Source organism: Halyomorpha halys, unplaced genomic scaffold (assembly GCF_000696795.3).
Source record: "Halyomorpha halys isolate HHAL.00 unplaced genomic scaffold, Hhal_1.1 Scaffold297.1, whole genome shotgun sequence".
Classification (NCBI taxonomy): Eukaryota; Metazoa; Arthropoda; class Insecta; order Hemiptera; family Pentatomidae; genus Halyomorpha; species Halyomorpha halys.
In genome coordinates this window covers 1,219,380-1,236,804 of record NW_027109687.1, presented here as the reverse complement: position 1 = coordinate 1,236,804, position 17,425 = coordinate 1,219,380, and the positions used below count along the sequence as shown (strand labels likewise).

Genomic DNA, 17,425 nt, shown 5'->3' with positions numbered 1-17,425 from the left:
AATGGTGCCCTTCCTTTGCCATATGACAGACAAATTTAATTTTTTTTTTCCTACCTCCTAAAACAAAGAAAAACAAACAAATTACAATGTAATTATTATATATTATACAAAAGGAGAAATATGTACATATGCCGGCGATTGAAAACACCTTGTTTTGTCAGTATTTGTAAGATAGTTTGCCGGGTCCACTGAAGGCGGTGTCGTCGGTGATAGCATGTGTTTGCCTGAAGCTCACTAAATTTGCACAACCTACAAATACAGACAAATTTAATTTTTTTTTTTCAAACCTCTTTATTTTTATATATGGTTATAGAATACATTATAATATAATGCAATACATTATATATATACAAATTTACATTATATCTTCGTTTGCCGTATGGCATTATAAGATAAGCAAACATGGTCCGCTGAAGGCGGTTAAACATTGGTGGCATGGATTATACATAGCTGGGGGTTAACAAGAAATGGGGAGGGGTCATTCCGGCTGGGGTCAAACAAATTTAATGTGAATAGGAAACTTGAGATAGTTTAATCGAGTAATATTTAAAAAGCTCTTGATATTGAAAAACGGCGTTAATTGGCGTCGTTGAAATTGAAAAAACTATTTTTATTATTTTGTTCCAAATGTTTTCAGCCTAATAAAGATGTCTAGTAAAAAAGTTTTGGAAAGGTTGCACTAGAATACGTGAGTGAATTATAATTATTAATAAAAAAAAATCAACTTAATAGTTCATACATAAAAAAAAAATTTAACCCTTGCTAAAAATATAAATTAACATACAACGTAAGACCTCTCGGAGGGAAGGAAAGAGCACGAAAATGCTACGGTTAGGATAGGGGAGGAAGTGATGATAGATATGAAAGATCAGTGACCAGATATATTTAACATGTGACATACCTACTTCAAGGCACGATAAGTTGTGTTTTATTTTCCTTGAACTAATAAATGTCTGTACATTGATTTGGAGGTCACACGATTGCTTTGCCAATTATCGTTCATATAACAGAAAACAAAACCAAGAGATTAATTTATTCACAAGTGTTGAAAAATAGCTGAAGTAATTATTTATTAGAGGGAAAAAATATAAATAAAAGTAATTGAGTAAGAAAAATCTCGTTATTAGTTAAAGCTTAGATTTGTTATGCTATTAGGTTACCATGGCAAAGGTTGAATAACATTTGAAAGGACATAATGATTTCTTTTACTTCAGCAACAGCAAGTTCGGAGAAGAATCAATGATATAATTTTTATTTTTTGATAACTTGATTTAATAAAATGAAGTATATACAGCTGGAATACTTTTTAATGTAATTTACAAGATATAGTATACCTTAATATTAGAACAATATTCTGAAACATATTGTTTTCAACTTAACTTTGGATGGTTTGTACACAACCGTGGGATATTGAAAAATTTCTAAAAAATCTGGGGGCGAGATGTTCATAGATAGTAATTACAGTCGGTGGCATATGAATAAATTGAAACCCACATAAAACGAATTCTGAAGTTTTTTTTTAGAGGTATGCAGTTAAATATAATGGAGTTTTTGCTTTGGTTTAAACTGAGAAATAATATAAATTAAACTTCTGCCAAGTATAGTTCTCGTCAGACTTTATTTTTTGAAAGTTTATTTTTCTAGAAATTATATTTTATGCATATTTCTAATGCATACATTTCAATGTTCATAGTTTCAGAATAAAATCTAAGGGACGGGCGATTGTTGAAATATAACTGTGTTCTGGAAGGAATTTTTCGTATAGGTGAGCAAAAGGAATTTCATGAATTTAATATGACGCCCGTTTTAAACTCATTCTCAACTTCGTTCCTAATTTTGGCCCAGTCGGACAAGCTGTATTGGGAAATATGCGTAGATATGATGTATGAGGTAATAAGTTGACTGATGCGTTAGTGAAAGTAGTTAACGGAATCTGATAAAATTAAGATGGGACCATTAAGTACAATCTTTGAAAATTTCATCAAAATTAGATTAATGGTTCGATTAAATTTGACCATTGACAGACATGGAGCCAAAAATGTATATGTATATATAATATTGAAATAGTGAAGAAGCTATACTTATCTATCGACTGGGCAGATGTTTTCCTTTACATTATTTGTATGATAACTTCTTGATCTTTTAATTCATCAGGATCAAAAGGATCATTGAAAACCCTTTCAAGATCTGATGTTTCAACTAATGCTAATTTTTTGCAAACTAATAGCTAATTAGTTTCAGAATTAATTAGCGACACAAAGTTTAGTTATTAACTGTTAGCTAGGGCTAATTTTTACAGCAAAGTCAGCTGTAATCGAAAAGGACAACTAAAAATTTTATGATCATGCGCATGCCAATCCATTCATTTAACTTATACGATTGATTTTTAAAGTGTTGGGGTCCCCTTAAGTATTTTCAGAGATGCTGAAAATGAAAATGAAATCGATTTTATAATCGTGCACTCGCAAATCGATTTATTTTAATGTTTATAGGTATGAATTAATATTATTAATTTACGATAATGAATAATACAAAAAATAAAGCCTTAGACGATAAGTAAATAAATAAATTGGTTAAGATCCTTACAAAACATAACCGTAAATAAGATCGTAAATCAAAATAAAGTAATCTACAAATCGATGACGGATTTCGTATTTAGACGATGATATTGTTCCGTGATCAGTTCTCATAAAAGTAATGAAAGGCTTGAAGGCCTTTTGAGTGACGTCTGATACTCTGGATGGCACGACGGGTCACAGGCAACATGATCTATTATTCTTCATTGTATATGATCTACTTCCAGAGTTCATCACGCGACGTCATACAGCCTATCACTACATCGTGCATCGACGTCTTCAACACTACATTTAATTCCCATTTATTATATTATACTGTATCATAATTACCTCATTGTTGTTCAGATATAGTTTGTTTATGTGGCTAATGCCCATGAGAATTTTTTTAATATCAGATATTATAAACACTATACTGTATTACCAATAGCACTGTCAGGATGTCGTTTCAGTGAGATCTGGCCTATCCAAGTAAACAATACGATTCGTTCGTTATGCAACAAATTATTTAAAAGAAATGTATAACACAATATTTTCTTTGTCAATCTACTCTATTAATGAATTGGTATAAAAATTGGTGCATAGGTATAATTTTTATTGACAAGTATGAAAGAATGAAAAATTTTTGTGAATTCGGGTAAGTTCCGCACCACCTTTGGTATGGCCATTGTGTTACATAGGAGAACGTTGGTCCGTGGTACGTTCCCACTTCTACTTATCATTTTTTTTTCTCCTGTTCCTTTCCTTTTACTTATGAGTACCGAGTAGTTACGACTGTTTTCTGTAAAGTTTTCGAGAATTTACATCCAGTTTTCACCTCTACTCTTAAATAACATCAGGTCCTGGATCGGGACTCGCACATCATGGTCCGGAACAGCTTCGAACTCCAGATGATGGTCCTACTTATATCTTTCACTATTAGATGAATTCAACAAAATGGAAATTTAATCTGTTCCTCATAAGCACGTAGTGCTCTCACTCATATAGGTCACGCAGTGCAGTAATGGAAACAGAACCATAGTGGATCCAATTTTTTTAAACTGTTGCAGCCTTCACCATACTCTGTAAAGATTCCTCAGACCAACCCCGTCAGCCCGCCGAGTTACATCTGATCCATCTTCATGTTACTAAAATTCATTCAGATAGAAAAAGTGGACGTGACTGGTAGGGCTGGCGGCCTTGGTCTGCGGAAACTCTTACAGAATATGGCGAATATCACACCATGTTTAGAAATCATTGCATCTCCCATGGTCCAGTTCTCTAGGCTGCAGAGCGTGTGCTAATGACCTATACTGCTTATGAGGAATAGAGGGCTAATGTTTACAGAAAATGGAGCTACTCGTACTATCCAAAAACGAATTTTGAACCGTTATGATTATTGTGACTAGAAAAGAACATCCACCTTTCATCGGTTTACCGCTACCTACGTTCTCCCATACGCTCAATATGGCCCATCCAATGGGCGCCATTTTCAGAATTGTATAACGTAAGACTGGTAAGAAATTCCAAAATGATATAACAATAATTTTTCGAATGAAGCAGTTCTAGGAGAAACATACAAATTGAGGTTTTATGTTTACGTGAAAGATAGAAGAATAAAGAGATGGAGAGTTCTATATCGCGTTTATTTGGTTCCTAAGGAATAAGAAAAAGGGACCCTTGATCGAAATACTAGTGAGATGTGAGAGCATCAGAGAACATTGAAAATAAATCTTATAAAGCAGTTCATTAATCTCATCTCGTGTGAGATTAAATAGATTAATATTCTTCCAGACACAGAGGTGCGGACAAAGTAGAAAATAATGAGAATGAAGATGACGGGTAAGTTCTACGGGGAAATAAATCACAGAATTGTAGGAGCTGTTTGGGGATTCAGATGAATTTTCAGATTTTTAGGAAATAGGGTTACTCCAAGTTAGAGGCGAGGGTCAGTGAGGAACATAGAAGATGGAAAAGAGAATTGAGTAAGCACACACTTGACAAGTGAAATAGATAGTGGGTAAGTATTGTCCAAGCGTTTACTCCTGACTGGTGGAATGATGTGGGTCCAAACTGACTGCTGGTCTTCATAGATCCTGACAGAAAGAGGTGGGAGGGGAGTATTCCGGATAGGCTTTCGAATAAAGGAAAGAACGACCTCAGCTACTGTGTACCCTGAACGGTAGAACATGCCGTTACACCTTGCACCACCATGAACAGGCATCGAGTCTGGGTTAAACTGCAAGACCATGCAATAGATGTAAACATTATTGGTGAGCCTGATTTCCCTGTACTTATGGAAGAGTTGAATTATAACGTCATCATTAAGTTATGGTGTGAAGAAAGTAGGTGGGATAAAGAAGAATATTTTAAAGTGTGGCCCAGCCAGTAAACCCTTTTCAACTGCGCACTGTACCACACTTCAGTACTACCCTTTTTCTTTTCCCCTCCAAATATATAACTTCATAAAAGCTTACAGATTAAAGAATAAATTAATGTGTTTTATTGACAACAGTGTCACACCCAAATTCCGTGCGTAAGTTACCCCTGCTTCTAACACCCGTTTGCCAGAAATGACCTGGTAGGGCAAAAACTATCGATATCATCTTGGAGCTTAGGAGTTGCTGTTGGTCTTATGGGAAGTCCAATAGCCACCCGAAGATTTGGCCCATGGACATTCTGTCCCGGGGAAAGAAATAAAAGCCACAGGTCTTTGAACCTGAGTTAAAATCAGTGGGTAAGACACAGGCGAATCGGCCCAAAAAGATCTGGGGACTGAGCTACAGGTAGTTTATGCGATACTTAAGAGTCCCATTACGCGGGAGAGCCTCACGTTCAAGAGGAGAAAAAATTGTTGATTAGCAAAATATTTTCTTTTCTTTTTTTAAAAATCCTTTGCGCGTAAATCATGTAGGTGTTAATATGAGATAAAGGGCATAGCAAACTTGGCAGATTTTGTACAAACATGTTTGTTTCTTATATTTTAATATTATTTATTTAAAAATTAATAAATATTACTTTCAGGTTTTGAGTATATAAAAGTACCAAAACTACAATCAGACCTCAGTTTTGGATCAAAAACAGATCGTACAGTTTACCCAGACATACCAGGTGTGATAGTTAAGTATGAACAAATCCAAAATTCGTATTCAAAAAAATCAAGGAAAAATGTGAGGTAAGCATCAAAAAGGTACTTAATATCTTTTTCATATTGCAATTAACCATAGTATCTAGGGGAGAAACTTTATTTTAAAAAAACTAAGTTGTGGTGCCTTACTTCATTGGATTGCTAGCCACAGGCATACTTATTTTAATCTAATCAGACAATATTTTTGATCTTACGATAAATAGGCCTAACGAGTAAACAATAATAATATATAATATGATTTTTTTCGTTTCATCTCTAATTATAACGTTGTATTAATTGCAACCAACCAATAAGATGGTTTATTGCAAGCCAGATAGAGAACGGAAAAGAGGACATCCCCGGATCAGGTGGCTGTACGATGCTGAGGAGGATTTGAAGCACTTGAAGGTTGGCAGATGGAAAGAGAAAGCAAGAGACCGTGTAGATTGGTTGGCTGTTGTGGAGGAGGTCCGGGTTCTTGCAGGCAGTGTAGTGCCATCATAATAATGATAATGATTAATTGTAATGAAAAACATTAGATTTTGAGATCTTAGAATAACTAGGAATAAAAAATTGACCATTAAACAAGATTCAAAGTCATATACCTAGATAAGCTCTCCGACTTAATAGTTCTTTTAAAAAAATAACGGTTTGTAGAGTTAAACAGTTTTAACGCTATTGCGAGCATAATTAAATAAATAAAACTGAATGACCACTAACAAACAAAAAGTGAAGTTTTTACAATGTACCTTGAGCTTGTTGTGATTAAAGGTTGATTCACACAGAAGCTGGTATCCGGTAAAGATGGTAGAACCCAGTAAGCAAGTGCGGTATTGGTGATATAAAAAAAAGGTTAATTTTCCCTGCTAAAATTTCAAGGTCTATAGAAATCAATTTCAATTTCAAACTCTATAAATGTCTTCCCTAGTATTAACGATATATTTTTTTTAAATTACAAAAATAACGATAAATTCAACATGATAACTAATCTACACAAATTAAGGGACATGTGTAGGGTGTTAAGTGAAAATTATGTGATGCGCGCAAGCCATCAGATTTTTTTGGGACCAAACTCATATTTGTTGAAGATGTGAAAAAGCCACCATCCTTACAAGGAATACTACGAATGTTTTCGAAAGTAGGCGGATGAGACCGAATCGCAGAGAGCTTATCGGAACCTTATTCTATCCAAAATAAAGAATAATATATTCTGAGTTTCATAAATACACAAAAGATGTTTGTAAATTGATTTCGTTACAGTTATTAGATGTGATAATCAATGTTTTAGAGACCACAACAATTTTTTTGTAGGAAGATTATCTGAGTCGTAGTCAAAAAAAGGTACAAAAATAACAGAAACCTTTTTTAACCGCCACCCGGACTAACTTCTTACAATCACCACATACGGTCAACTAATAATCTTTCAACAAATTCTTTGTATGAAGAATTGGTTTTTTTTGTAATGGAAGTTATAAAGAGAGATAATAATAATAAAAAAAAAATAAGCTTCATTTTCAGTGCCAAAATATCAACTGACTGAACTCCTCAAAAAGTCTCCACTTTTATCTGGATTACTGGGATAGTAAAGAACAATATGCAACCAAAAATATAGGTCTAATTACTTTTTAGGGACCACACGTTAATTTGTTAAAGAGGTGAAAAAGAGCTTAGCCCCTGACCTTACAAGGAATCCGGAATGTTTCCGAATCCTGAGCGCATATCAGTAAAGTTTGAATCTTGAGTAAAGTTTTCCAAAAAACAAAATAAAAATATACCCATATTCTGTGTATATATACCCATAATCAAGAGTTTTTTTATTAGAAGCATTGATAGTTTTATTTTTATTTTATAGGTATTGTAGAGATGAAAAGAACCTATAACTATAAGATTTGCTACTCATGCCATGTGGTTAATCTGGTTCTGGTATCTCATACCATCCCATTTGTTCTGTTTCATGCTGTAGTATCACTAACTCAATATTGACCAAGGAATGCAAATTGGGTTACCTCAAAAGTCCATAGTACTTCACTTGCAACTGTAGATTTACATAGATTATGATCTTTTAGTAACAAGATTGATTTCTATGGACATAGTGTATAGAGAAGGGGGAATGATATAGAAATCAGCCCATACACATTAGTCACCAGAATATTATATGGGACATGGGATTCTTAGATTCCTACATCTGACTACTTTTTGATTGGCTAGGATTAATAGTTGGCATGCCATCTTCTTACCTAAGGATTTAGTAGTTAATTGTTCAGGACATACTTAATGACCACCTTCACAAAAAAAAATTAATATTGGAAACATATCAATCTTAACTATTTCTTCATATTGAGTATACATTGGAAAGTTAGAAAAGCAGAATCCTGACTTTCTGAATTCAGTATAAAACATAAAATAAAATAAAATGATTCCAAATAATTTATATTTTTTCACTAATTGAAATAGTTATCAGAATTAGATACCCTATGTATGGAGATTTGTCTTTTCTTTTTTTAATGTAAACAGAACATACACTCTACACTAAATAAAACAATATCAGGTCCAAATTTCAATTTATTAGAATATATTTCAGTATTTAGGAAAATATTTTTGTTCAGATGTTTCTACTTCCATTGATTTAGAAGCATTAATGTAGCAATAATAAAACCGAGTGTGTAAATGAGATGGGCTGGATGAGGAACAGATTACAATAAAAATAATCACTGCTAAAGGAGAGGAGCCCAAATAGTGGATGGTTCCTAAAAACAAGTGTTATGTTGTAGATTTGAAATTTATATAATATAATATATTCTTTTTTATTTATCCTAATATTATTATTAAGTTTAGATAATAAAATATCCATACAATATTCTAAAGTTTTTCATTATTTTACATTTTTTAGCAAGTTAAGTAAGCAACCTAACTGTGACCCACTATCAAAAAAGTCATTAAGTTTTGAGAGTATCAACAATAAACCATTGAACACCCAGTCAAACGATTCATCGGAATTGGATTTCAAAAGAGAAAACCTTTTTATAGAAGTGTCTTGAATATTCTGATTTATTAAATAAATCCTGAAAAAATAGATAAATAAGAATAAAAAATGATGTTGAGACATTCAGTTTCTTCTACAGAATGATAGTTTATTCAAATGTATATAAAAATTTAAAAATATGTTTGTAAAATACAACAAAATAATTAAAGTAGAGAAATACAGAACTAATTATAGTATGAAGTTTTTACTCCCTTTCTTTTCACTTTGAATAATTCTATCATCACAGTAAAATAGAATCAACAACTAAAAATGATAATAAAATACTTTACTAACTAAACCAATATAATGAATGTAATTAATCACAATAATGTGCAAAAGATTTTTTAGAAATAATACTCTCTTTAAAAACAAGACGCATTCATAAGAATTGATCAGTGGCAAATCCGTTAATGTTTAAATTTGGAATGAAAGTAATCATATATTAGAATTACCAGAAAAAAATATAATTTCTGTATAACTGAGTGGGGTGTAAAGTTTATTACCATATTTATTTGTCGAAAATAAGTAATCTTCCTTGGAATAATAAATAATTAGGTCCCGTAGCTTGATAAGATTTTTATATAATTGAGATAAATTCTTGTATCGGTAGTTGTCTTTCTCCACTAAATAAAGTCAATTTTCCTTACGAGTCCACTGATGGCTAGTGGTTCCATGTTTTATTTTTTTAAGATTTTTCTTTAGAATATCTGGAAAAAATTTACTTTTGTATGAATGCAGTCCAAAAAAAAGCGTTAATATAATATTATAACACTGAAGTTACGACTTCAACAGTTGTAACTACTGTAACAATAATCCAAGAAGTCTAGGAATTACTTAAAGAAAGTATGAATTAGAAGCCATCCTGGTGTGGTGCAATGGATTTTATTTCTATAGCCAGACCAAGCAGATATAGATTTGATTATTGAAGGATCTATTAATACTAAATTTTTTGTAGAATTTAAAAATAAATACCATAATTATGGGATAAATATTTAAGAAATAAGGGTAGAGAAGCAAGCAGAGTGAGAGCAACTAACCAATTACATAGAAAAGATGAAAATTATAGTTAATGAATGGACTGATAAAACTCGAGGAAATATTTCCGAAGGATGTTCTCAAAAGCCTTTTCTTCTCAGAAATTTATGATTAATGAACAAGATAAGGCAAAAATGCATATCTCTTTTCAGATGAAATTTCATCAAATATCGCTACTAAATGTAACAGTGTTTAATTAGCTTTACAATTCCAATTACTTCTCCAATGAAACTCTCAACACTTAGGCAATCTAAAATGTATGAACACAATAAATGAAGAAGACGAGAGTTACAACCTAATAATATTGATTGTGCATACTTTTGTTTCAGCAATGATAAAGCTGCTTTGATCATTTTCTGCAAATACCACAGAAAATATGCCAGATCCATAATTCTCTATCACTGTTCCAATGAGCTCTGCAAGATTTCTTTTACTTTTTATCATTCTAAAATTTACAAAAATTGGATCTGCTTTTGAAATGACAAAGTTGATAATGAATCCATTCCTTATGTGACTCTCATTAATAGTTCATTAATAAACACATGAGGAAACTTGAGGAAAACTTGTATGAAGATCTCAATTTAAAAAAAAAATTATTCCATAATGGGAGCTCTACTAAAAGAGAAAAAGAAGAATCTGATAATTTCTTTTGACTTTTTTAAAGGCTCCTTATAACCCCTCGCCTGTTTTTTACACCCTACCTGTTCTGTGGGTATCATATTCTCATTTTTATGGTGTTCATATATCTTGGTCGGCAAGATAGACGTGAGAATTTTATATAGACCATTTAAACATGTTATTGTCTGGAAATTTTCAGGACGTAGGTTTAATTCATTCTTTTTTTGGAAGCATATAAGTGATGCCATCAGGGGGTGTTTGAGTGCCATAAAGTATTTACTGGTATCCTTTGGCTAGCAAACTATGTAGAATTTTACTAAAATATTTCAAATTTAAGGTATCTGACCGATTCAAAATATTCAAGAATAAAATTTTTATAAATTACCACTTATTGGTTGATAAGTTTATCATAGTATAAGCTTCTTTACACTGGGAATATTTCCAGCCCACTTCAGTGGATGCAGAATGAGAATGAGTAATAAGGCAATCACCCGATCAGTGCTAACCAATGCCTGAAGGTATTAGTTTCGAAGTGTAGACAGGTTACATATACGTCTATGTATAGTTGTGACATAAAAATAGGTGGTTTTACCAGGAGATATAAAAAATCAGAAATTTAATCTAAATTAAATAAAACCTTCTGATCTGGAAATTTGGATCAAAAAGGTTTTGGAAGTCAGCAGACGATATATTTAATAGTTAAAATTTTAATATACACTGTTCCAATGATGTTCACAATGAAACGCCAAGCCCAATGTGCTTGGATACCATGACCCAACCGATAGTAAGTAGTAAGGTACTGAAGATATATAATGTTTTTTTATCAACCAGGAAAATTGAAGTTTATGAAACAGGGAAGACCAGATATGGACTATCTCAAGTAAAACCTGAATGTGTGAAGAAGAAAATTCTGTTTAGAAGCATAAAGTGACTGATTATGCTAATCATCTTATAATATTTATTCACTATTGCAATACATCCAGCAATATTTTAATTTAACAAAGTTTAAACAGTAAAATAATAAATGGAAATAAATTTTATTTTTCTTAATTAATAATTTTTAATATAATTCTATAAAATAACACAACAAAATAACAAGTTTGTAAAAAATTGTAAACATCAATACATGAATAATTTTTAAAAAAATAATAACTTGTATAAATTTGTAGTTCATGAATAATACAATATAAAAATTAGTATACAAGTTTAAATACAGAGATTAATATACAAGTTTAAATACATGGGAAACTTTTTCTTTATTGTGTAGGCAAATTTATTAATATATAAAATGAACACATTTTACGTACCCAAAATTATAATGCATCATTTATACAGGAAATATACACAGCATATACATAGTAAAAAAAACAATGATTAACTAAAATCACTTTGAACGTAATACTTTAAGTTAGTTTACCATTTTTTCTTTCTTTGTAAAGATGAACCATAGAATCTATAACAATAAGATAAATAATCAATGAACAAAATCACAACTTTATGGTTTAATTACTAATATATGAATGTTCAAGTTCTAAAAAGAATCCTATTTTAGACAAACTCAAGTTCCTTCACTCTATGCACTTAAACCTCATTTGGAAAGGGAAAATGGCAAAAATAAAGCATGGAGATGACAGCAATGATAAAAAATTCCTAAATATTATCTGTTGATTTAATGCAATTTCAGGTTCTTGGATGACATTACTGTGGCAAGCTTCACGTTCAAAAGGGAAAATAATAGTTTTTTCAGTTCTTAATTAGCTAAATAGTTGAGTTTAATAAAAAAAATTTTTTCTGATTTCATCATGTCAATACATTAAAATTAATAAATTAAAAAAACATAAAATATACAGTATTGATATACTTAGTAGTAAATACAACAATTGTGGACAATTTTGTACAATGGAGTTTTGATGAATGATTTTCTTTTCTTTTTATAATAATTTCATAGAAAATAATATTTTTATTGTTTCTTCTACTAACCAAAAAACTAAAAATAGTTCACAAATCAATAAATATTACTTTTAGTTATTGAGTATATATAAGTACCAAAACTATCATCAGACCTCAGTTTGGAACCATTAAATCTTAAGGAATAAAAATCAATTACTAAAATTATAATTTTATAGTTTGACTATGAAATATAAAAGTTTTAAGTCCCCAAAACAATTACATTTTATATTCTAAACATTGAAAAATTCAGCAAAGTAAATCCTCTTTTTAATCCAACTAAAAAAAAAATTCCATAACATAAAAACAAAATATTATACCATAGAACAATATATTGTATTGATAATAAAAGACTAATATTAATAAAAAACTCACCTCATGAACGAATGCTATCTTTTACTCCTCATTTTTAATAAAATACGATCAATTGTTTCTGATGGGGTTTCAAGACTGTCATTATTTGATGATCCACTTTCAACCTGTAAATACATACAATAAAAGTGGCCTATCTGCAGATTGTTTATGATTTATGATCTTGGATTTTATTACATTTTGACAGGGTTTTATGTTCTCTTTGTAGTACCAAAAAGACAGGTCTAAATAAATGATGTAACTAATAAAAAATGTAAATTTATCAATTAGCTTACGTCAAAATTAGAGCTAGCTGAAATTTTAAATTATTATTAATTGATATTATGACCTAACTGTTGATTCAAAGCCTGCCATATTTTTTTGCTGTTGCCTTCTGAAACCAAGTAATCTTAGTACATTCAACTCATATTGTGCTAGATAAACACACGTAGAGATTTTATATGCTATTCAAGCTTTGATAATTTAATGATGGTGAATACAACAGAATTTCCTTATGGGTCAAGTTGCAGAAGTGATGTTCAGACCATTTTTAGTATCTCATTTATGATTTTGGAGCTTTTAAACATTTTTAAATTAAACCATCAAACTGTTTCTAAAAGTGATTTTTTTTTTTTTAATAGAATTTGTTAAACCCATTGATATATAAAGACCATATACTGTTTACGCACAATCTTATCAACTTTAAGATTTCGTTAATGGCCTTTTCTGTGCAAAAATTACAACCAGTTCTTCTATCATAGGTCAAAATACTAAAAACTGAAGAGCTGCATTTAGAAGATAGGTCACAATATTAAGGCAAGAATGTAAGTGTCCAGAGCATTACCATCACGGTCCTGTTCTTTTTTGTTTATCTAATTTTGCGGTCAGAACTGTATTTTACTGGGTTTAGTTTCCTAAAAAATTTTCATCCACTTATCAACCATCTGCAAGGCAGGTCCAGACAGTAAGAGCACTCAATTTAAAAAAAAAAAAATTATAGGATATTGTAGGTATAAAAGTTACTTATTTTTCCATGTAATCCCTTCCCGTTCTATGCAGGTTGTAAGTCAAAGCACAAGCTTTTTGATGCTATGCTTAGAGAACTGTCCCATCATCTAATTAGTTCACATTAAGTAAGACCTCTTGTTTCACCTCCTTATTGGTTCTAAATATTTTTTCACTGGTTTAACGTGAAAAGAGAAAAATCTGAAGGTGCTAAGTCAGTGGAGTAAGCAGGGTAGTTCAACAAGTTCCAACCTTTTTTTTTCTCCGTTCCTTCCCATTTCTGGCTTAAGACGTGCAGCAGCAGTGGGATAGTGCACTGGACTTGCAGATGCCACTACAGCCTAAAATCAACAATTTATTTTTATATTATCTTATTATAAAATCCCTCCCCTAAACATGTCCTACCCAAACAAATTTAAAAGCACCTCAGTGGTTTTGGCTGTGTTGCCGGGCAACAAACACACTATCCTCCATTTGTTCTGCATTACTCTCTTGAGCAATTGTAAGGTCTCATAGTATCATGCAACGGTAATTGTCTCTTCCTGAGGCAAAAATCAATCAAAATTATCCATTTTCAGCCCCAAAACACAGATGCCATGATTTTTTTTGGCAGATGGGGAATCATTTGGCTGCTACTTAGATGACTATCTCTTTGTCGCAAGGGAGTAATAAGCTAACCATGTTTCATCTCATCACAATGGAGGTCAGAAAATCCTAACTTTTCGATTCAAATCGCTCAAGGAACTTGCGAGCACTAGTGACCTGATTCAATTTTTTATGATCAGTCAGTTGTTTTGGAACAAGTCTTGAGCACAATTTTTCAATATCCCATTATTTCTATTATTGTTTGGTTTAATTAAGATCTGGAACTTTGTGGAAACATGACAGACATTTCATCCACGGTCAATCAGGTCTTCACTCACAGTTTCCACAATTTTTTGCACTAACTCATTGGTTATAATTAAGGTCTTCCACTCCTTTGCTAGTCAGAAATATTTGTTCTTTCTTCATTAAACTTAAAATACTACTTACAGCACATATGTTCAGATTATAGCACCTTTGCCATAAACATTCTTGATCCATGCTAAAATTTCAGTTGTATTTTTTCCTTCTGCGTGAAGGAACCTTATGATAGTGTGTATCTCACACTTAGCACGATTCCTTAGTGACAAATTTAATAGAAACAAACACTAGGAGATGAGTTTTGGTACTGACATGGTTCTCTGGTGCTCGAGATCGGGAATCCTCAACTATCCCTCAGTTTTGCCAACTTTAAAAAAAAAAAAAAAAATCATACATCACAACAGCCCAACAATACTCTTACTATCTGGATATGTCTCATAGAACACCAACTAATCTCTAGATTCAAACAACCTAGAACATTCAGTGAGTATAAATGATGACTAGAATGTGAATAACAAAAAAAAAAACTATTTCAGGCTTTTGGCCTTATTGCTAACCATTAAGTATTCAGAAAGAACAATTTTTGCTCATTGTTCAACATTTTTACATTGGACAGTTTCCATTTCTATACAAATCTTTGTAACCATTACTTCTAGATCAACTTGCAATTTTATTAGACTAATATTCACTTAGGCAACAGATATGAAATATATAAAAGAAGATAACTTTATTAGTAATTAAAAACATAAGAAAATTTGCTTCAAGTTTGGTTATAAATAGAACCATCAAAACATTTAATTTTATACAAAGGCTGAATAGAAATTTTAGTTAATTAAAATAAGTTAATATTTGTGAATAAAATTACTGTTATAAAATAAAATTCAATAAAGGCTTATTATTGTTTTGCATTGTATAGTTGGGTAATAATTAGTGATTAATAAATATAAGATAATGCTGGTTCTATCTGATCCTCAGGTGTAATAGTTGATGGTGTTTAACAGATGTAATAAAACATTTAGGAAAGAATGGGAATCATCTGAAATGTAACTGAGATATTTTACATACAAAGGAAAGATTGAATTACTTTTATAACTTCTACAAAAGAATTAAAACATCAGGGGATCATCAAGGAATTACAACCATGATCCAACAGGAATATTTAAATCAATGAAATTAAAGTCTGGATAAGAAATAAATAAGGAGCTTATATATTTTTTACTTTAAAAATACGGTTATTTAACATTTGTATGATATTCAATTACACATTGGGTAAAATGTATGAACTTACATCGACAGTGTATGTACAGGTCCCTCCTTTTTCTTCTTCATCCTCTAAATCTATTACAGCAGAGCAATTATTGAGTTCAGTAGCTGGAGGACTATCATCATTTTCATCTAAGTCAACAATAATTGGAGAAGTTGCTGTTTCCACTCTCTGTACATTTCCTGACCAACTACTGTCATAACAAAATGCATCACTAAAATTAATGAGACAGAATAGAATTTGTAAATTAAGAAAATTTAATTTATTGATTATTATAGATTATAGATTGAGGACAATTTTTTTTCTCCACTTAATCATGTTAAAATATGAATTTAAGGGTGTGTTATTCATGAAATAACTAAGAAAATATTACCAATTTGAGAACAATTTGTTAACATAAAAAAATCATTAAATAGTTTATTAAAAAATAATAGAATCATCTCAATATATTATATTATAATACAGAGTTACAGTGACAAGATTCACACCACTGAGATAGTCATAAAAATAAATATTTTGAATACCTTTCACATGACTTAAAATTGATTTGATCTCGGGATAATCTAACAGCTTGTACCTCAGCAAGGAGGTCAAAAGGAGGGCTTTTTTTCCAGTTAGGCCGATCATTCATCTTATTCTTCATTCGTTCAGTTAATTTTTCCAACTCTTTTAACTTTTCCCTGTAAAAAAAATTAAAAATATCAGGTAAAGTAAAATTGAAAAAAAAATTGTCATGGTTAGGTTAATTCATTCCCAATATATAGTAAGGAGAAATATTGCAATCATAAAAAAAAATTTGAATTCTGGTTTTCAATACATTTTGTTTTAACATTTGTTCTGTTCCAACATTCAAGAAGGATTGAATTTATACTGATGTGCTAAGGCATTATTTCCAGAAGAAATTCGGCATGGATGAGGGTATTGTTCGATTTATTTCATATTTGGGCTCTCCCATCGATAAAATGTTTTTCAAAGTAAAACAGAGGAATACATATGATTTTTCAAAGAAAACAATACTGATATACAAAGAAGTTTCTTTGCCAATCTAAAAATAAACTTTTCAAATAAATATTCATACAATCACAACAATGGATAAGGTTTTAATTTCCTTTACTAAATTAGGGAATAAAATAAGATTGTTTATATTTTTCTTTAGGTGCATCAATTTAACACCTAGCCACTGTCTGTATAATTCAGTAAAATACTACTTCAATCTCTTCCCTAAGCTTTTGTTTCAGCAATCTATGTCAGACAGTTGAAGAAAGTGTGAATATTCTGAAAGTTTTATAAACAATTACTAAATACCCCAGGACCTGTGAATTCTTGATTTATAAAATCTGATCAAGAATCACTTAGTAATTAATTATATTTATGAATATCATAAATATATAAATAATACAAGTTCATACTGAAGATTAATTTAACAAAAAAAGTTAGTAAGTATATACCTAGAAAGAAATTGAGAAAATAAATATCATTTCAAATTAATATAGCTTAGTTTTTATTTTAAATACAGAGTCGGTATGACTGGATATATTTAACAAGCTTTTTTTAAGCCTAACATCCTGTAAGGTGTTAATTATATGGTTTGTACTTATATA

At 30.9% G+C, this 17,425-nt stretch overlaps 2 protein-coding genes across 9 annotated transcripts in view; one reads left to right on the top strand and one right to left on the bottom strand.

Moving 5' to 3' along the window:
• Positions 1-8,784, top strand: part of LOC106680870 (uncharacterized) — a 31,897-nt gene extending 23,113 nt beyond the window's left edge. For 2 of the 3 annotated variants that reach the window (XR_001343152.2, XM_067047852.1), the window contains 2 exons: positions 5,577-5,727; positions 8,570-8,784. Coding sequence is in view for 1 of the 3 variants with exons in the window: in XM_067047852.1 (XP_066903953.1) it covers positions 5,577-5,727; positions 8,570-8,717 (299 nt within the window). In the remaining 2 variants the exon portion in view is untranslated. Of the gene's footprint in view, positions 1-1,699; positions 1,891-5,576; positions 5,728-8,569 lie in introns of those variants that run through there. The other variant, XR_010843573.1, reaches the window with a different exon arrangement.
• The window catches only part of LOC106680865 (uncharacterized), a 26,512-nt gene continuing 17,305 nt past the window's right edge, over positions 8,219-17,425 (bottom strand). The window contains exons 14-19 of one of the 6 annotated variants that reach the window (XR_010843571.1): positions 16,349-16,504; positions 15,849-16,038; positions 12,677-12,780; positions 11,662-11,807; positions 9,205-9,408; positions 8,219-8,426 (exon numbers count right to left, since the gene is read on the bottom strand). Coding sequence is in view for 2 of the 6 variants with exons in the window: in XM_014420852.3 (XP_014276338.1) it covers positions 12,691-12,780; positions 15,849-16,038; positions 16,349-16,504 (436 nt within the window). In the remaining 4 variants the exon portion in view is untranslated. Of the gene's footprint in view, positions 8,427-9,204; positions 9,409-11,427; positions 11,808-12,676; positions 12,781-14,872; positions 14,928-15,848; positions 16,039-16,348; positions 16,505-17,425 lie in introns of those variants that run through there. The other 5 variants (XR_010843570.1, XR_010843572.1, XM_014420852.3 and 2 more) reach the window with 5 other exon arrangements.